Below are 22148 nucleotides of genomic sequence, written 5' to 3' on the forward strand. Positions count from 1 at the left end.
TCGTGAAGCGTGTTATGTGTTGCGTTAGTAATTGCTTAGCCGTGGTGCGCGGTACATTTTAGCACACGATTTAAGAAATAAATATATTTCGTTTAGTTATTATTATTTTTATTATTTTGTGATCTAGTTGATTTTTAATTTATTAATAAACAATTAAAGATGAACCGACTGAAATCAGAATTAATTCGAGTCTTATTTTAATACAATTTAATCTTCGATAACTCGACAAGCTTCCAGGTGTCGTTTATATAATAGATATTGTCTTATCTAACAATAAATGATGTTGAAAGTATTTAAATAAAATACAAATAACGAGAGGATTTAAAACTTTCATACAAAATAAGTTTTATAATAAAATACAAAATACATAATACGTTATGATAAATTATCATTGATAATATCAGTTAAGAAATAAACTGAATAAGGATCACATGGTCCTTTTATAGCAACTGAAGTGTCCAGCGAGAACTTTACGAAATTTTCCAGAGAGAGAGAGAGAGAGAGAGATAGGATCTTTTCCTATCATCGTTAATTCTATGGCGAAAAAAAATTCGCGGATAACCGACGTGACCATTTTTCAAACTTTATGATTGGAAAAGCGTTGGGCCAGGCGACAAAGTTTTTCCATTAGCTAGGAAGAGAGGAGTGAGTCGGCGGTTTCATCAGGGCCGAGAATCTCCCGCGCCCTCCCGGAAGATTCTCTCTGAATTGCATCCTCGCCATTAGGATCATAGCGTGCTCTAAAGCGCCTCGCGTCCTTCCCGTTATCTAGCATACTCTCAAACTTTCCTCGGCTAGTTCATCTCGCCGAAAGTAGCGAGATAAGTCAGATGTCAACAAATTTATTTCCTCGTTCTCTCTCTCTCTCTCTCTCTCTCTCTCTCTCTCTCTCTCTCAAATTATTTCAGCGTCTCACAAGAAGAATTTTACAGTGAGCGGAAATAGGGTGTCGCTTGAACTTTCAATCACGTCTACCACGGAAAGTGCCTACTCATAAAATTAAAATCTTCTTGATTACCAAACATTTACATGTAGGAAAACCACAATAATAATTCTGTCATATAAATAATGGAAGGGTTTTACATATAAGAAAGCAATTATTGAGTAAGTTTATTTTTCTGTAAAAGTGCTTGTATTTGAATATTTTTACTAACTACGTGATCGTCCTGCGATTTAATAATTTTATTTCCTAAATTTCGAAGGCATCCTTTGAATGTTTCCTATATACGTGTACAGTTTTATAAAAATTGAAGTCACTGCAGTATTACGGCGAATTATTACTATGTAAATAGCGCTGCTATATAAATCTAATCAACGGAATATATTGATAATTTTATAATAAAATAGAAACTGCTTTCATACATAATTCCTATGTATCAAAAATCTTGTCCTTTGTCGCATATATACATATATTTTGTTATTAAAATTTTAGAATACTTAAAATTTTTTTTATAAAGATAGATAATTAAATATAATATTGTTTATATAAATTTCTTTCTCATATATGTACATATTTTTCCGTATAAACTCTAGTAGTATGTTCTATAAGCAGAAATAAGAGAGAAATATTATATAAACGTAGGCCCTAAAATGCTTTATTAGAAGTTATAGCAAAAATACGAAATATATAAGAAACAACCCAACCAGTCTTAACCCTCAAACACCTCACTTCCTGGGCCACCCATTATAGACCAGGAAAATTAGACGAAAAAATAACAAATTTGCGGAAAAATTCGCACCCAGCTGAATTTTTGCATAGACCTTTATTTCGTCGTTATAAACAATATGTGAAAAGTCCCCATCAATGTGACCCCTGCTAAAAATTTTACAGAGGGTCAAAGGTAAAAAAAACAGTTTTTCGCGAATATCTCTTTATTCATTAGTCCTACGGCAAAAATAGTTATTACAAAATTTGTAGCTTATAAAATTCTCTACAAAAAACAATCCATAAGTTTTTTTCGTAAGATCAATCGTTTCATGTCCTGTGGCTTACAAAGTTTCAACTTTCATACATTTCAGAGATAATGCACTGTTTTCCACACCACCTCGGAGATACAGTGCTAGGCGCGTTTTTTGTAATGTGGTGTCCCCAATAGGCCTAATTCACTGTTTTTCGGAGAGAAATAAAACAATTAAGTACTTCTTCTTCAATTTCCTTCGTTGGGTCGATATCTATAACTTCTTCAATTTTCATGGCTTCCACCAAGAAATCTACAGGATGTACATCTTCGTAGCTGTGGGCATAGCATTCTTCGATTGCATCAGTAGGTGCTGTGTTGAGACAAGACTGGCAACGGGGGGGAATGTCCACACACTGCTGAACATTTTAAACCAATTTTCCTGCAGCCACAGTTGAATCCGCAACTTTTCGAGCAGTTGCAAAAAATGGAGTTTGACAAAGTGTCCGGTGCAGATGGTAGCAAAGATGGAATCGGTTCTGAAATATCATTCCTCCTTATCCTTCCTCAGTTTTCAGGATTGAGATTGTTCCTCGAGCCATGTTTGCACTTGATAGTACACCCGATACAAATGCTGTTGAGCAACACTGTAGATGTTGGTGGAAGAGTATATAATTTCACAGCCTTAGTAAGCAGCGTTGATTAACAAAACAATAATATCTCAATGTGTCTATTGATTCCTCATTATGTGAAGCGTCATACATCGCCAAAAGGAAGCGTACTCCATTAGTAAAAATTAATTGTGGCGAATATACTTTTATTTTAAAAATCTCTGCAGAATTTCTCAAATCGTCACGTTTTTCTAATATTTTTAAAGCTTTCGATTTACCTTTGTTAAACAGAGCAGATATGGTAAAAGTAAAGACCATATTTTGTTTTTGCACGTAATCACTGGCTGCGACACGACATCCGGTATATGCAAAAATTCAGCTGGGTGCGAATTTTTCCGCAGATAAATCCTAATTTTCCTAGGCTATTAACACCGCACATGGTTAGCGTAACCCAGAGTTTTCTTTTTTTTTATATCTTGGGATCTAATGCACCAATTTTAAAGTCATTTTTTTTAAATCGATACACCAAACATTAAAGAAAAAGAATATATAGATGAAAATGACATAAAACTACTGGTATTCGAGATATTTTGAAAAAAGAAGAGAGAGAACCAAAAAAAGATCCGAACACTGAGAAAAAAATTTATTAATCCCAAAAAATATTTAGTCCGATACGAGCAACTAAACATGTTAGTTAGTTAACTAAACATTAGTTGTTTCAACAATTATTAAGTTGCACTAAAAAAGGTATAATGCATTCATGTCAACCTTTAAAATTTTTTAATCAAGAATTAATTAATTTAACTAATGTTTAGTTAAACTATGTAAAATATTTAGTTGCTCGTATCGGACTAAATATTTTTTGGGATTAAAAAAAGTTTTTTTTAAGTGAAAAAACCGGTTGTTTAAATTAAATCACAGTTTTCTTTTAAAAAGAGATACGAGGGTTTAATTATATATGAATGGAAAGGTAATGAGTTGTAGTTTAAGAAAAAAAATACGTCATAATGATTTGTTTCAAAAAGTATATTTAATCGGTGAGATGAAGTTAGGTGATTTTTGTACTTTTATTAAAGTATTAAACGAATGTTCTGTGAAAAAATAATAAAATAAACTTTTTTGTTATTCTATTTTATTGTCGGTTATTAGATCGCTCGGATCTTGATTTTCGGGGATCTCGTAATATTTTAGAAAACTTTTAATCTGGACTCGCAAATCTGATCGGAGAGTTATAATCGTAAAGCGCCTTGTTGAGCGCCAAACTGAGATCTAGTATGAAATCAATGCGCTTTATTTTCACGTTATTCTCACATAAAGTATACAAAATCAAGGAATTTACATTTGCTGGATCTAACATGCCGTAAAAATATTTCTTGAGACGAACCGACGCCTTGCTATTTACAGTCAGTTAAGTAAGAGCGTGTACAGCATAACTGGCAGTTGGTTTTAAAATATCGCCCTAATTTTTGCGTGAGTCGATAGATGGAACTTTTGTCCTGGATGCTTTGTCACGAAAGATTCAGTTGGCGTTGAATTCTTGCCTGAGAAAATAATTTCGTTATTTATTTGAGAATATGGAATAACCGTTTCTCTCTGTGACCCGTTTTTTTAAGTAAGAGCGTGTACAGCATAACTGGCAGTTGGTTTTGAAATATCGCCCTAATTTTTGCGTGAGTCAATAGATGGAACCTTTGTCCTTGATGCTTTGTCACGAAAGATTCAGTTGGCGTTGAATTCTTGCCTGAGAAATACGTAAACCGCCATGAGTGCCGCATTTAGTCGAAAGCATGCCTCGAAGATGCCAGGCAATTATCGACGCCGGTGGTGACTGGACACATTATTGATGGAAAAGCATCTTTCTTCTGATGGAGTACAACAAATCCATGTATTTAAAAATTATTTAAAATAAATTTTTCTACACATTAACCTGTACACGCTCTTACTTAACAGACTGTAAACGTTATCACAGCACTGGGTGAACGTAACCATATACATGTTTCAACACATTCTAGCTACGCAGCGTCGAGTACTCAGCACACTAAAGCTGCTATACCGGGGGATTTGTAGTGGCGATGTGTAAGTTCCCCCCCTCCCTGGCCCCAACCCCTTACTCCTCACCGTTTAGAAATGCTGGCACGTGTTTCGAACGAACTGGGTTACCGTAACCCACATGTGTGTTGGAGGGTTAAAGACATTAGGACGTCTTATATTCTGATTTTGGACATAGTGCTGTCTGGAAATTTTACTTAAATTTGCATTTTAAAATGCCACCAGTCCATGTAAATACAAGCTATACATCGATGTAAACTTATCACCTTAAGAATTTGAATCCGTCAAGCATAATTGTAAATAAACATTGGTAAAGACTGTGTGATGCGGCATTCTTATATAGGAAATCGACTGCGTTGATATTCTTTAACAGAAGCCTTTGCATTCCCTGCACACAAACCTGTATACAAAATAATAAATATTGTGTATTCTTTGTTTGTGAAAACTCGCAGCATTTTGCGACAATATTTTACAACCCAGATAACACAATGTCCAAAATCGGGACATAAGACGTTTTAAAGACGTCATTAAGACATCATATTATAAAACGTCTTAACTACGTCATTAAGACGTCATTAAGACATTGTGTTATCTGGGAAGGTATATTGCTCGTTATTAGTATTTATACAAGTTTTCATGATCATTTTCAATTAATTCAAATAGTAAACACGAATAGAAAAAACGGATAAGATAACGGCGTGTTACATATCTATGTCAAGACCATTATTATTTCTTCAATACAAAATTTTACCTTTATTGCTATAACTTTCTAATAAAGCATTTTGGGACTATGTTTATATAACATTTATTTCTTATTTCTGCTCATAGAACGTACTATAATAGTAAAGTTTGTTACGGAAAAACCTGGGACACCCTGTATGTGTATATACATATATGCAATTTCAAGAAATAATTCTCTCTCGTTGTATTTGTACATGATATATAAATTATTTCTAAATGTCTTCTTTTCAATAGTAAATTGTGCGTATTATTAGCTAGTATATTTAGTTAGGCTAATTAAAAAAAAAAGTATTTGTAATTTCTAATATCAGTACCTATATCTACGCAGTACGATGTTCTCATGATGTCAAGACCAAGGTATGTCCGTTTTATCTCAGCGAATTATAGCTATAAATACTAATTGAAGGCACTTAGTGAATTTCCTAAGACAATACGGTCGTTTATATATCATTCAATTTCTCCTTTTCGTCTTTTTCGTGTATCTTGTTCATCGTGACATCGCGATCGCTCGTGGCGGTTTTCGCGCCGCCGCCCATGCAGGTGGTGAAGCAAGTGTCGCCCTTGCCGAAGTTCTCGCCGTCCTCGATGGACTCCGGCATCGGTTGATTCAGCGTTTCCGGCAGGTAGAGCGCCAGGAAGCCTGCCACCAGGGCGACGAGGCCGAAGAACCCGGCTGGCATTCGCGGGTCCAGCGAGTCCAGCAGGAAGATCATAGGCGTGAGAGCGCCGCTGAGACGCGCGCACATGGAGCCGATACCGAGCGCCGTGTTCCTCACCACCGTGGGAAACAGCTCGGCCGTGTAGTTGTACACTATGGCAAACGAGCCGGCAATGCAACCCTTGCCCAGGAGCACTATCGTGACCTTGGCCACGGCTGCCAGTTCGTCGGTGGCGCCGGTAATGATGGCGGCGCATATACAGCACAACCCGCCTATCATCAAGAACGCGCTGACCAGGGATCGCCTACCGGTGCGGTCCATGGTGAATATTATCAAAATGTATACCGGAAACTCCAGCACGCCGCTGAGGAACAACATGATAAACGGATTGCCGACGAGATTGCCCATGTTGAGCGCCAGTCCATAATAAGCGATCGAGTTGGCGAACCAATTGAGGCAGATATTCAGACTTTTCTTGCGGAGATTCGGCGTCCTGAAGAGATCCAGCGCGCCGTGCGACTTGTCCTCCTTGGTCTCCTGCTGCACCTTCGATTTGCTGATCAACTTGGCGGCGTCCACGTGGACGTTGCTGCCGTTCACCTTTAAACCCCTCTGTACGATGATGATCGCCTCGGCGGCGCGATTGTGCGCCCACAGCCACCTGGGCGACTCGTCCATCCACCACCAGTGGCCGAGTAGGACCGCGCTGTGCATACCGTATACAATCTGCAGCCACATGCGGTCCTTGAGCACGGCGCCCCACACAGCCACCAGCATAAAACCCGCGGCGAAGGCTAATTGAAACAATATGCCGCACACGGTCCTCCTGGACGGACCCACCAATTCCATCGTCAGCACGAATCCGGTGATGTACGCGCCGGCGGAGCCAAAGATACCGTACAGGAAACGGATCGCCAGGAAGATATAGTAGTTGTTGATCAGGGCGACTAATACTCCGAGCGTCAACTGTGCCACGGCGGAAACGTAGAATATAATCTTCCTGCCGTACTTGTCTGCCATACTGCCGAGGGTAACCGCGCCCACGAATACGCCGAACATGTACGAGGATTGCGCCGCGGCGCCCATCCAACGTTGCGAGCAAACGAAGTTCCACTCCATGCCGCGCGAGGATTGAAAGTGCGTCGTGTCGTAGGTCCACGAGTCGCATTCCCGGGTAACGTTCTCGCGGTCCAAATAGTGACAGCTATCGAGACGGCGTGGAAGATGTTCTAGCACGTCCGAGGAATCGTTCCAGTTGTGAACGGTGTAGTTGAACAACTCCTTGGTCAAGACGGACGACACATTCGCTTTCGGGATGTCGCAGTGATGCGTTGGCACCGCCGCGACTGTCAGTAGAGACAGCATGTGCACACCGGCCGTAAGGGCGGCGAGTAAGTGAAGGCAGTACTGCCGGAACTGATATTTGCCGAATTCACCCAGGTGGGACATGAGCTCCTCGAGATCGTTGTCCACGCTCGCCATCTCGGCCGCTCGTTGAGTTCGCAGTCGGGAAATTTATCTGGGTACCTTGACGGGTATCGTGGTTGTGGTTATTTAAATCGTTGGTCGTCCTCGTGTTAGGCGCTGCATACGATTACGCTGAAAGGACATTTCCAGATGTAAATTATTCAGCGTACTAATCGCGAATATAAAAGATTGCGGATTTACATTTTATACATACATATGTATATACGTATATAGATAAAATTTCTCGTCAAGAATTATTACAATATCTATAAAGATAATTTATATTTGATAAATAAATAAAATAAAGCTTCTGTTAATAAATAAAATGGCAATCTTGCTTAAAAATACTTAAAAAACATTAACACATAGAGAGAGAGAGAGAGATATATATATATATATATATATATATATATATATATATATAGGGTGCTTTCCAGCAAGAGACACATAAGACACAGTGTAATATTGTGTTCAACACGGGATGTTCCAAGTTCCAACAGTGACACAGTGTTACACAGCTCGACACAGTAAAAATCTAAGTTTCAGCGTGTAGGTAAAGCATGTTAGTGCTACCATTTCAAAAAATTGTTTACATTTAGTAGTCATGCTTATTCTTAAATATGAGCTACTACAATACGAAAATTAAAAAAATATTTTTATTAAAAGTACAATTTACCTTATATAATTTAATTAGAGGTTTTTATATTTAATACGAGACGCTGACAGAAGTAAAAATTATGAAAAAGTTGGGGAGTTGCAAAAAGTATGTTAATAGGAGTATAAATTTTTTGTTATTTGCTGTTAAGTACATTTAACAATATCTTAGTGTACAAAAATTATATTTTATAATGAATATTATTATCACTGTGTTTTTTAGAATAGCATTATTTAAAACTGTAACCACGAGAACGTTATTCGAACAACTTTAAATGTTTACTATAATTATTTGCATCAGTTCACGGAGACTTTTCGCAGATTTTAATAAATAACCGTTATTTATTTATTTATTTATTTCACGAGTACTAATTTTTCAGTAAAGAGATTAAATTTAACTTTATATATTTTTTCATTTTGCAAAATATTGTTTTTTTTAAATCCACTCCATGAACCGATAATTATAATCCTAATGAATAAAGAAATTCATTATACTGATTTCAGATTACTCCTGTTGAGGCTAGGATGGTTACTGTTGAAGTATGATTTTTTTGCAGAACAGAATTGAAATGGACAAAATGATGCTAATATATATTATAAAATCTAGAATTGTTTTATATAAAAATATATTTTTAAATGTAGGTAACATACAAAGCAAGTAGACATATGTAACAAAAAGTTCATACTTCTATTAATTTATAACTTTTTACAACTTCCTAAATTTTTCCTAATTTTTACTCCTGTCAGAGTACTGTAACCCGTTAAATTGTTGAGACCTATCACAAAAACCGTGTTACTCCTTGAGAGACTTATAGGCCCGCGCAATAGAGCACATTTTACGAATAAGAAAAAATATTAAATATTAAGAATCGGGATTAGAAATAATAATTAATTAAACATAATACATAATGGAAAAGAATAAAATATAACATATTCCTACATTTTCATATCCAAATATTTAATATTTATTACAGGAATATTTCTACATTTATATATCCTAATATTTAATATATACTCTTATTCCTAATATGTGTTCTATTGTGCACAGGGTCTTATAATTTAACAATTTAAAATTGTAAGTTTATTATAGATGCGGTAAATACTCGTAAAAATAAGAATGGAAAACTATAATGCACTCTGGTGTTATACTAAGAAACTAAACTGCGTTCTAACAAGTATTTTACACGGTGTAGCACAGTGTAACACAGTGTGTCCTTGCTGGAGAGCACCCCATATATGTATAGAAAAAATAATTTCTATCGAACTGTGTCAGAGATAAAATGATAGTTTAACTCTTAACATTTAAGTCGGGGATGTCTCGTAGCTCAGTGTGAGTGCTGTTACGTGCCATAACTCTAGATTTTTCATATTTACAAATTCCGTTTCTAAATTCTCAAGATAATTTTTAACACTACATATTTGTCTAGGCCTTTACCCTTTTACGTGACTTACTTCAAATCCCTTTTTCAATATCTTCTGATCACAGCTATAAATTAATCCTATGCTAATAGACCTTTTCGTCATATACTAAACTTTATTTTATTGTTCTTTAATCAGCCGCTCCAATCGTTACTTCCGACATTAGAACGCGTTACGTTATTGGTTAGGACTTATCGATGAAAAATCGTATAAAAGAAGATCTCTGTTGAACTCGAGTTAGTTCTTGTCTAGTTCTTGTCAAGTTCTTGTCTAGTTCTTGTCTAATTCTTGTCAAGTTCTTGTCCACCCTGATAACCGCCAACGATAGAAAACGATAAAAAATTTCTTATCGTTTTTAATATGGTTAGTGAATCGTTTATTTACGATACTCTATCAGAAATTCACGTTACAAAATACTTGGGATCCTATTGTAAATGTCTTATCAGCTGCACATCAGTTTCTATCGTTTTTAATATGGTTAGTGAATCGTTTATTTACGATACTCCATCAGAAACTCACGTTACAAAATACTTAGGATCCTATCGTAAATGTCTTATGAATCCGTGAATTAAGGAATCAGATTCATACCGATTCATTTCTTTCAATCGGTTTTCATCGTTTTGAAGAACGCCGGGAACGGGGCAACTAGCGCCAGGAGTCGGAGGCCGCTGGGCTCGTTGTTCGGTGTCCGGGAGTCCGGAGCGGCTACCGCCAGGAGGTCCTTATAGGAAGAGATCCCTCCAGTTACGATACTGGATTTCTCTGCTTTTCGCCTCGCAGGGGGTCTGCTTATATATTATAACTGGATGTATTTTAAATACGAGAAGCGCTTTCCATCATGCGCGGCCTAGCGGCATTGTCGCGAACTAATCGCCGATTGGTTAATGCGGATTCAATTTATATACGATAGAAAACGAACCGATTTGCTGCCGTAAAGAAGATGATAAGTTGTATGTCAGAAAATCCTGATAAGAAACGATAGATGTATCGGTTCGGTTAAGTCGTATAAATATCGACGAGATGTCAATCGTTTTAACCTTATAAAAACATATACAAAGTAGAAGGCTTTCAAACGATTCAATTTATATCATTGATATACAACAGAAAATGAACCGATTAGCTGCTGTACAGAAAATGATAAGTTGTATGTCGGAAAATTCTGATAAGAAACGATAGATGTGTTGGTTCGGTTAAGTCATATAAATATCGATGAGATGTCTATCATTTTATTCTTATATATCCGTATTAATGCATACGGTAAAATTATTACCATAAATAATGATATATACTATATCGTGTATATACGATTGATTCAGACGGGCAATAATTGTACATATAGAAAACAATTCATAACTATAAAATTTGTATAGTTATTTCCTTATTCGGATCTAAAACGATAGAAACCGATTCGATTTGATTAATGTTTTATCTGTCTTCTAAATATGGAACGATAAAACCGATAAGATACGATTAAAAATGATACAGATATAGCCGTTTTTAATCGTTTTCTATCGGAGATGGTTACCAGGGCAGTCTTGTCTAGTACTTGTCCTGCTGAGTTCTGCTCAGTCAGTCGTCAAATCCAGTTTCAACGATTACATCTTCGATTCACCATTTACCTGTGTCTGAATAAAGTCTTTAATGGACAATTGCCAACAATCATTTCAACATTCATCATTACGTGGTTTCTCGCTTGTAACCGTGTTAAAAAAATGTCGGTAATTACTGTTACTACAGCATCCCCTTAAGGGAAAACAAAAATAATTTGAAGAGTTCTAAGAACTCGAGATTACATGAATGATCCCCCGATTAAGGGGTAGATATTGATTAATTGTAGAGTGCATATTTGCAGCTCTTTTCAATGTTTCTGTATTGTCATCTGAAATGGGTTCTTTGCAAGTTTTTTTCCCATACTTCTCATTCTGGAGTTAAATTGTTTTTTCAATACACTTATGTTATGTAATTAGTATAATTAAATCAGATGTTATATGCAAGTTATGGGTTGAGTTCCTAGGTACCGTAGTTTACTAGTTGATAGGATAAAAAAAAACCTTTAAGCATTAAGATCGTATATTGATTTTTTAATTAAATTATATTTCTACAAATTGTGCTAAATAAAAATTAAGACATTCAAATTTATCGAAAATATATAACGTTATAATTCAATAAATTTTTAAACATTGATTAAATAATTAATAAATATTCTCATTTTTGTTAGAATTTTTTAGGTAATGTAATTAATAGATTATTACAATATTCTTTTTAAATATTTTTCAAAAATATTACATTATTTTCGAACAAAATTTTAATTACATATTAATTATTATATGTTGCATATTGGTTTAGTCAAGTCAATAATTAAGTTCGATCGAAACCGAAATCGAAACTTTCATGAAAATCCTTTCATAGGAAGTTAATTTTTCTGATAATTATAAATTTTATTTGTGTTAGAGCCATCGAGTTTTTTTTTATCTTGAAGTATGCAGTTATTACGCAGAAAACACGATGCTATATTTTAACAACCTTAGATTATTAATTGGAAATAATTTTGTTAATTCAATATGCCATACTCTTGTTTAATAAAAATAAGTATTCGTTTCATTAATACTCTGAATCAAGAGACGGTATATAGTGTCTCGTGCCAAGTGTTATATGCGCAACGAGACACAGACCGTGTATTTATACGCGAAACTACTTGAGAGATTCTTACTCTAGATTATCGGATCTCAATAACGGTTGAACCGGCCAAATTCTGAGTAGGCTCAATCGATAGCTTGAATTCGAATTATAAATAAAACTGTTTATTTTTCATTTAGGTGTCCTACGAGCGGAGATATTGTGATGCAAAGTTGAAATGTCAATTTTTCTGTTTTCTTGCGCCAAGTTTTTTTGCATTAAATATTTTTTAAATTTTGATTAAATTAAAAAAATGCAACAGCTTCTTTCCAAAAATTTATTCCTACTTGGTGTCATTTTCTGATATTATATTTTTTGTAGGTAGACAGGCGCGTATACTTGACGCCTTTTTTGTGCCTTTTTTTAAAAAAGTAAATTTTTATAAATTAAAGTATCAGGATTATTTTTAATTAGATCTAATGCTGTTATATTATAATATATAATATAGATATTATACGTTATATTATAATAAATTATTCTTTTCTGTAGAAAACAGATTTTTTAATTACGATAATTATTTTGCGTACAATGCTAAAAAATCTAGTTTGTCTATGTCGGTAATGCAATCGTTTTTCGTATTACGTTGCAAATTATATTTGACCTTTTTACGTGACGCATTTTGCAGCAAAATGCTGATGCCTATACTTTTATTATACTTTGATCTAATTGCTTAATCGATTAAATAACTTGAAAATTAGTATATCAATTCTTTCTTTATACAATAGAAATTAAATTTCTCGGTAATTTTACGGTAATGTAATACATGTATATATCATTAAAGTACCTATAAAAAAATAAAAAAAATAGAAATAGAAATATGTAGATTGTCGTAATAATATTGACGCGCGATATGTGAAATTCTATATTGTGATAAATTGGGATCTAATTATATAACTGCCATTAAAAGTTAGAAATTGGTTTACCGAACACAAATCAGACATAAAGCTTTTAACACAAAGCTTATTGTTGATATTAAAAGGTACCTTTCGTCTATAATTATGCAGCGCACAACGAGTAGCATCCACTTGATCACAACAGGATATCACAAAAAATGACAAGTGGATGGCTCGTGTGTGGATGATCGATAAATCTGCCGGTACAGCGGTCCCGATCGCGAAACGTGGGAGAGCGGCTGCGCGAACCACCGCTGCCTAATGCCTTCGGCGAGCTGAGAAGAACGACTGGTTTTCCGTTCTCTAACTTGAATCCAGGAGATTGGACGATTCCTCCAAGTAGACTTTATAGTACTTAACGAAATTTGCGGCTGCTCTTGCACGCGACACAGTCACTCGCGATCGTCACTCGCGCTCAACCTCTTCCGCGTGATGGATTATTCCTTTTAGACCAGTAAATTCCACTCTGCGAGATGCAGCGCCCGTCCGGGAAAGAGAGTTTCGCGCAAGGCGATTGCGTTATCAATAACCGACGACCATAATTGAGAGCTTATAAATAGTTGTTGCCTGCAAATTATTAAAAGTACTCAACACACATGACCTTACGCAGTAATGTATTTACTGTGATTACTAGCAGTAGTTCCATGTGGAATTTCTTAATAGAATAAGTAATCTTTCTGCTGTTATTTTTTATTAAATTAAATAGTCTTCTTATTGCATTTCTTTTACACACTGTGATTTTCAGAGTAGAGATTAGAAAGGATAAAAAGTCATAAAAAGGGAAATACCATAGTATTACTCATGTTCGTCTATTAAATCTATTTTATCCTACGGAATCATTGATTGCGTAAATTAAATGTAAATAAAATGAATAAAAAATAATATTTTATAATAATTACACTTTTTCCTTCTTTGAAAGATGTAGATAGTTTATAATATGTGAAGCGAAAATATATGATTATATAATAAATATATTTATAATGATATATTTTACAAAATTATTAAAATGATTAGTTATTACATTTTAAGTAGCTCTCTTTTAGGGTCCAGATTCAATTCCAATTCAATTTTGATTATTAGATGATCATTTTTACACAATTATTTAGGTAATATTATTATCTAATCAATCCGATTGTGAAAGTGTAGAGTTTCGATCTTTTTTCGCCCTAATTATTGATAGTATCTTTGATTTTAAATTTATATATCATATTTTTAAAATAATATTTTAAGTAATAAGCTATTGAAAAGTGACAAAACACTTGTGGTTTAACTTGTGAAGTAAACCAGATTTCTTATCAGTCACATGTTACTGTATCACTGTACTGATTATGCTTGCAAACTCTCGGCACTGTAGTTTTGAGAGCGTGTTACGGATGGTACTGATCGATGATAGCAGTTATTTTCGATACTCGAATAATAGCATGTATATGCGCGACCATCGAAGCATGACGATATCGCATATTATCACAGTATTTCTTTATGTATACAGATCTGTCGCGGAATATTGCTGACATTTTACTTTGATAAACGCTCACTTTTTGCGTCGAGGTGCCAATCTCCGTGGTCTCGAAGTTTATAGAATAAAGAAGAGAAAGGAATCAACTTTTTGCGATATTATGAAATTACTTCGCCATTTAGAGAGAAAACAGAAATTTGAATACCGAATGAGAAGCTGTTGATTTCGGGATCAAATTTATGTTTTTGTGAAAATATCATGAGATGAAAGCACGCAATTACTAGAAATTGATAATTATTAAAAGTATTGTTTAATTATCAATTATTTTTATTGTAATACGTTAAGCGATATAACAAGATTTTATGAAGTCAGTTAATCTCATAACATTGTTAATTGGCATCAGCTTCACACTTAATTATAAATTGCCTTGAGTTTACAAAAAATTATAAAGATTCGTCGCCTACGGAATATTTCAGCGTGACTTTGTCGACTTTGAGAATACAGTTGCTACGGTCTCTACCTACGCCGTGTGAGGCTCATTTTGTCATTATGTCGCGTATTTTCGCGGCAGCAAATGTCGCAACACAAATAAATGCGACAGCTTTATACGCCGCGATATCTTCACGTTGAAAACTAATCGCACTGTTATTATCATAAATCTATCACATCAGTCCTAGATTTTGATACCGCTGGTAATCGCACGGCGTTCGCGATAACGCGGGTCTTAAAAAGTTTCACGTTTGAATATTTTTTGCGTAATTGAATATTTTATCCTAACGTGCACGTTTCTTTTATCTTGAATCGTTAATTGATAGAATAATTGAGACCAATGTCGGAGAGATCCTCGATAGAATCAATTTACTGCGTTTTCTTCAAAATTTTCGAACACGAGACGCGCATCTCTGTATAATTTTAAAACAACAATTTTGGTACCACTGTCACTATCAGCATCACTATGCTGCTTCTTCTCGAACTTCTTGCGACACATTGTCTCGCGGCGGAATCAGCGGATGGCTATATTCTTTCAGAGACGAAGCTGATAACTGTGTCAATGAACGCAGAAGTGGAAATGGGGTACGCCGAATTCCACAGTGCGTGATTGATTGACATTAAATAAATTATTGTTTGGTTGATTAACCGCTGTTAGATGATGATAATATGCTCACACACGTGCCAACACATCTTTACCGCCGGCCGACTTTAAACGATATGTTTGCCACACGTTAAGTAATGCCCAACAGCTTTAATGCTACTTTGAATTTCTGGAGCGTCATTGGTCCAAACTCTTCTTCAATTAAGCGTGTACTTAAGCGTGTGCCTTGCGTCCTTGACATTACATAGACAGCCTATAGCGAGGCGATAATTGCCTGATCGTCGCGGGACGTGCGAGAAATATGCGTCTGCTCGGTCTCGTGAAAGACGACAAGTAGATAGATTATTCATAATTAGTCGATGTTTCAAGTTGCCAAAGCTCTCTTCGTGCGTCGAAAGATCGATCGGCAATAGCGCGTATTCACTTGCGATCTGTCCGTGGGTCGATCTGTCGCATTTAACGAAATTTGACGTACACGGAAACGTAATGACTGCGATCGATTTTGCGACTGATTCTCGACTGGCAGATCTGCAGGAGTTTCCTTTTCTTGTTTTCGAACCGCCGATTGATTAATAATTTATGGTAAAACTAAGTCGTTATCGCTTTAACGAGTTTTTGCGAATACATTAAAATAGTTAGCCTTGCTTTTAAATGCAATTGCGGTGTTCCTCGCGCGTGTAGACGCGAGCGCTTGAATAATCGTCGATGAAAGAGAAAGTTATTGCCGGGGCTTGAATCGTTTTTATCCACGAGAAGCGAGGACAGAATTTCGAGATAAGTAATTTGTGCCAGCGATACGACGACAAACACGCCCCGTGTGTACGACCGACAATGTCGATTGAATGACCAATATATATTGTTTTGTCATTTCGTTCAGCAGAATCGGGTTTCAAGATAATATCGCGTGACTATAACTCGACATTTTTCTAGTTCAGTCAAATGCGTGTTAAAAGTTTTAGATGCTAATTGCAGATACGATTTGAATGTCACGCTCATATTTATCGCAATATAGATAACTCGTGTAATATCGATTATGCTAATTCGTAAGCTATAACAATCAATAAAAAAAATTATGTAATATCGACAATTATAAATATATCAAGTTTTTGATGTTTGAGATGAGTTGTACTCGTTGTCAGAGATGTTAAAAAATAAAAGCATCCTTGCATTTGTAAAACACAAAGGTCATATATTGTATGACCAACGATAGCATTTATTATAAAAAAATTAAAAAACTCTAAAAAGTATGAAATAATACTTTTAAGAATTCCTTTCAATGTTTTGGAGTCAGCGCCAAATTAATAATTACTAAATTAATTTGGCGCCGACTCCAAAAAATTGAAAGGAATTCTTAACCCTGTAACGCCCGCATTTTGATTTCGCTGTCATAAAATTCTGAAACTCATATATTTGGCTTATTTTATTATTTGAAGGTGAAAAAAACCGGTAGAAAAAGATTTGGAGCCCAAAGGGTGAAAATTATGTTATACAAATTGTTATATGTACTAGTGCAACGTTGACCTTGCCATTCTACAGCCAAAGGTTAAAATAACTCCCGCAATCATTTTTTATATTTATTTACTCTCTAACTAAAGGGATCAACACGTATTTACGAAAAAAAATAACTCTAACCTTGTTTCTCGAGCACGTTCCTCGGATGATTTTCGGTCTCGTGGTCATAGACCCTAAGTCGGAGACGCAATGTTGTTTTCGGAAACGCTTCGTTATTTGGCCTAGAACGGTGGGATCTACTTTACTACTCCCGTAGTAAAGTATAGAAATAACAATCCCTATACCAGTAAAAGATCGTCAGTTGTCGACACTGTAGAGATGGGCGATACAGTATCGATATTTCAAATATCGATACGATTAACGATTTATGAAAACAAGGATATATAGAGTGTATTAAAAGGGATAAGGCCAATGAACTGGAAGGTAAAAGAAGAGTTTGAGCAGAAAACATAATGTATGTATATAAATTTTTCTTGTATTTGCTATGGTTCAGTAAAGCACCGGCGGGTGCTGGGACTGTTACTTTTGGGTGACAGAGTCCGCACCGGTGATGTTTTATAAAACAAACCAGTGGGTGCTGGGACTGTTCCCTTTTGAAGATAAAGTCCGCACCGGCTACGCTGGTGGGTGCTGGGACTATCTTTTCGGGGAACAGAGTCCACACTGGTGATGTTTCATAAAATAAACCAGTGGGTGCTGGGACTGTTCCCTTTTGAAGATAGAGTCCGCACCGGCTACGCTGGTGGGTGCTGGGACTATCTTTTCGGGAAACAGAGAGTCCGCGCTGTATTTACTAAACCATATCGAATACAAGAAAAGTTTATATACATACATTATGTATTCTATTCAAGCTCCTGTTTCACCTGTTAGTTGGTTGATCTTTTGATAAGTCTAGAGATTTGGCAAAAAATGACATAAACATACATTTAATTATATATGTCATCTTATTATAAGGAATTAGAGAAATATAGATATCATCACATTGAGATAGGATTTTGCTTACGCTCTATATATACACAATATTTTGCAAAGGACACAAAGGACACAGCAAGAAATTGCATGCCAACAATTTTTGCAAAACGGCTAAACCAATTTAATATCTTTATGTATGTACAGTCAATTACTAAAAGGTTGCAACGTTTTAATTTTCGTGTACTGATATTGATGATATCGATACGAGACGTTTGATATTTTTATCTACGATGCGTATCGATACGATGTATCGATACTTTCAGCTGTATCGCCCATCTCTAGTCGACAGGACAATTTGGTGCGCCCATGAAGTAATATTGCACTAGTGCAATTGTGGGCGCTAGAAGGTTAAAAGTATTATTAATTTGGCGCCGATTCAAAAAAATTGAGAGAAATTCTTAAAAGTATTATTAATTTGCCGCTGACTCCAAAACATTGAAAGGAATTCTTAAAAGTATTATTTCATACTTTTTAGAGCTTTTTTATTTTTAAAACTTTTTAAATTTCTTTTTAAAGTCGGTTCAATTTAATAAATTTTTTTAATTTTATACTTTTAAAACATTTTTTTATTTATTTTATATTTTTTTAGTGCTTTATTCAATTAATATGAATAATGAAATCGATTAAAAAATAATAATTCATTAGTAGCTTGTAATTATTATCGTATATTTCCTTACTGCTTAGCACCCTGATGTTCTAACACGATATTTTATGTACTAAAACCTTCCTGGAGGATTGCTCTATAAAACAGTGCAGTGCATGAAAACCGCATCCAAATCCGTTCAGTAGTTTCAGAGAAAATCATGGACATACCTACGTACATACTCGCCGAATTGAAAACCTTCCTTCTTTTTTAAGTCGGTTAAAAATAAAATCTATTTCTGTAAATGCTTAAACACAATAACTTTTAATGTAACCCAAACACCTAATATTATTATTTCGAATGAAGGTAAAACTCCTTTAAAGAAGGATCTTCAATGATCTTGTCTTTCACATATATTACGGGTCCCTCCTGAGTAATCTTCAAAAAGTTTTAGCCGTCGCTCGGTGTTTATTAAAAAGTTATTAACGAAATAAATTTAATGAATAGAACGCAATTTTCTATACATTTAAAAAGATATTTATATATCACGATCAGGGAGTAAGATATAAGGAGACCGATCTCCATACTTGGCTACCCGCAAAAACCTGGCCTGATTTTGGGCGAAAGTTGAGTGTTAAATGTTACCACTCGCAGCGCTTGTGTTCCATCATTGGTGGGTCACGTGACGATCCGTTTCAATGTTCAAGTGTCAACTTTGGCGACGACAGTACGTGCCGACACGTCACGGTAAAAAATTTTTTATATAAAACAATATTTAAATATATATAATTATATAATATTATATAAAATATTATATAAAATATGTCCATATAAGTTTTTTTTTCTCTCGTATAATCTCTGTTTGTATGTACAAGAAAAATAATAAGAAAAAGAATTAGAAAATAATTAAAAGAATAATTTTTGCATTGTCCATTTTTTGCCTATATGTAATCATATATAATCATATATAAATGTAATAATGTATATAAAATATGATTATATATGATTATATATGAACAAATTTTTCACATTTGCACAGACTTTATTTTTTTGAAAAAAAAATGCAAAAATTATTCTTTTAATTATTTTCTAATTCTTTTTCTTATTATTTGTCTTGTACATACGAACAGAGATTATACAAAAGAAAAAGAAACATAGTATGGACATATATGTATAGACATATTTTATATAATATATTATATCATACTATTATATAAAACCCGACTGTTTGTCCGTCCGTCCGTCCGTCTGTCCGCGAACTACTCATTCGTTAGTTGATCGAATTTTTACCAAAAGTATATGAAACAGGGGTAGAATTTTCCGGGGAGTGCCATGACGTGTATAGTTTTTCGTTACCGATTTTCTGGAAACCGGTTTTTTTTATATAGAAGACAAATGTCCTGATTGACTGACTGATTCATCAATGCCCAGCCCAAACCTTTGAATCGAATTTTTACCAAAAGTATATGAAATAGGGCTAGAATTTCCGGGGGAATGCCACTATGTGTATAGTTTTTGTATCGATTTTGTGGAAACCGGTTTTTATTTGTTTTTCTATTTTTTCGGGAAATAATCGAGAGAGCGAGAGAGCGAGAGAGAGAGAGAGAGGAGAAGGGGAAGGGAGAGAGAGAGAGAGAGAGAGAGGGAGAGAGAGAGAGAGAGAGAGAGAGAGAGAAGAGAGAGAGAGAGGAGAGAGAGAGAGAGAGCAGCAGAACCAGAGAGAGAGAGAGAGAGAGAAGAGAGAGAGAGAGAGAGAGAGAGAGAGAGAGAGAGAGAGAGAGAGAGAGGAGGAGAGGAGAGGAGTGAGAAGGGAGGGAAAAGGGGAAGAAGGAGAAAGGGAGAGGAGAGGAGGGAGAGGGAGTAGGGGGAGAGGAGAGGGGAGAGGGAGAGGGAGAGGAGGGAGGGAGAGGGAGAGGGAGAGGGAGAGAGAGAGGAGAGAGGAGAGAGAGAGGGAGAGGGAGAGGGAGAGGGAGAGGGAGAGGGAGAGGGAGAGGAGAGAGGGAGAGGAGAGTGAGAGAGGAGAGGAGAGGGAGAGGGAGAGGGAGAGGAGAGGAGAGGGAGAGGGAGAGGGAGAGGGAGAGGGAGAGGGAGAGGGAGAGGGAGAGGGAGAGGGAGAGGGAGAGGGAGAGGGAGAGGGAGGGAGAGGGAGAGGGAGAGGGAGAGAGAGACTATTTGCGTGTCTTATTACATATGTTCTCCGGGGCGAAGCCCGGGTAACCAGCTAGTAATATTATATGATTATATATATTTAGATATGTTTTTATATAAAAATTTTTTTAGTGCGTCGAAACGTTTACGTTTCATTCCTCGTTCTCTGCCATCAGCCATAAGACCGATCAGATTTACGTAATATTCGTATAATTCGTATAATTTATTGAAAGTGAAAAGTATTGAAATGTTTTGTTTTGTGCCGGGGTGCAAAACTGGCTATCGTTCGCAAAGAACAAAGTACAAAAAATTGGGAATGAAAAACCTAAGCCTATCAAGAATTAGCCTACCTAGAATTATTACATGATTATTATTATATCACAGCACAGTATTTCGTAGTTTCGATTAATAATGTTATTTACAAATCTATTTTTGTTCTATTAAACATAGCCATAATAATTCATTAAAATTCACTATTATAACTCACTTTCTCAATTATAACTCACTTTTCTTATACACTGAGAAAAAAAAGCTGTTGCTTCAATTAAAGTGCTATCACGGAGTGCCAAACACATAAGTATATAGTTTATTCAATTGTATTATTATGTATGTATGTAAGTTTTATTGTATATCCCCGTAGGGTTCACAATCTACAAGGCGTTTTTATGAGGAACGTACCCAAACCTCTTACAAACTCTCACCCCTTTAGACCTGGTCATTTGCGACTTTACATTTATTCTAGTTTCCCTATCCCTCCCCTTTCCTCCTTCCCCCTCTGTTTGACTTCTCCCGCTTCTTCCGCTTCTGCGGATTGTATTATTATTAGATCCAATATCTGGATTTATTAAATCAATAATTAAATTATTTTTTTAATAATTGGATCTAATAATAATAATTAAGTTATTGGTTTAATAATCCGGATATTTGGGTCTAATAATAATAATACAATTGAATTAACTACTTATGTTTTTGGCACCCCGTGATAGCACATGTATAATTGATTTTTTTCTCAGTGTACTTCAATGTAGTAAAATTCCAACCTTACGGATCGCGTAATTTTGTTCAGCCGCCTGTCACCAGCAGCGAGGGCACCGTTTTTGGAACACCAGCGCCACCAACTTTCGCCCAAAAATTGACCACTTTCATAGTACGGAGATCGGTCTCCTTATATCTTACTCCCTGATCACGATAGACACGATAGTCTCGCGCCAAGTGCATGCGCTGACGCGCACGAGCGGCGATATACGTGAACCGTACAATGATAACGTTATAAAAAATTTGCAAGTATATTTTTGGGCGGGGTGGAGAGGGGGGGGA

General features: G+C 35.6%; 2 protein-coding genes across 8 annotated transcripts in view; one reads left to right on the forward strand and one right to left on the reverse strand.

Annotated features, from left to right (window-relative positions):
* Superdeath (Suppressor of ER stress-induced death) overlaps positions 1-22148 on the forward strand; it is a 46920-nt gene that overhangs the window by 1466 nt on the left and 23306 nt on the right. The window lies entirely within an intron of this gene.
* LOC139782878 (organic cation transporter protein) lies at positions 1098-22018 on the reverse strand. Of its 7 annotated transcripts, XM_071721958.1 has the most exons (4): positions 13967-16141; positions 13158-13634; positions 10087-10286; positions 1098-7557 (listed from the first exon to the last, which is right to left on the reverse strand). In XM_071721958.1, exon 4 carries the CDS (start codon positions 7438-7440, stop codon positions 5740-5742), a length of 1701 nt encoding a protein of 566 aa, XP_071578059.1. In that variant the 5' UTR covers positions 7441-7557; positions 10087-10286; positions 13158-13634; positions 13967-16141; the 3' UTR covers positions 1098-5739. The 7 variants fall into 7 exon arrangements, with proteins under 7 accessions (XP_071578059.1, XP_071578058.1, XP_071578056.1 ...); XM_071721957.1 differs by lacking the exon at positions 10087-10286 and having other exon boundaries at positions 15712-16141; XM_071721955.1 differs by lacking the exon at positions 10087-10286 and having other exon boundaries at positions 15457-16141.

Source organism: Temnothorax nylanderi, unplaced genomic scaffold (assembly GCF_030848795.1).
Source record: "Temnothorax nylanderi isolate EJ_2023f unplaced genomic scaffold, tnyl_v1.0 TNYL_tig0447_pilon, whole genome shotgun sequence".
Lineage (NCBI taxonomy): Eukaryota > Metazoa > Arthropoda > Insecta > Hymenoptera > Formicidae > Temnothorax > Temnothorax nylanderi.

Excerpts from the sequence above, each read along its gene's own strand:
- LOC139782878 (XM_071721962.1), bottom strand. The coding sequence starts at position 7,440 with ATGGCGAGCGTGGACAACGATCTCGAGGAGCTCATGTCCCACCTGGGT.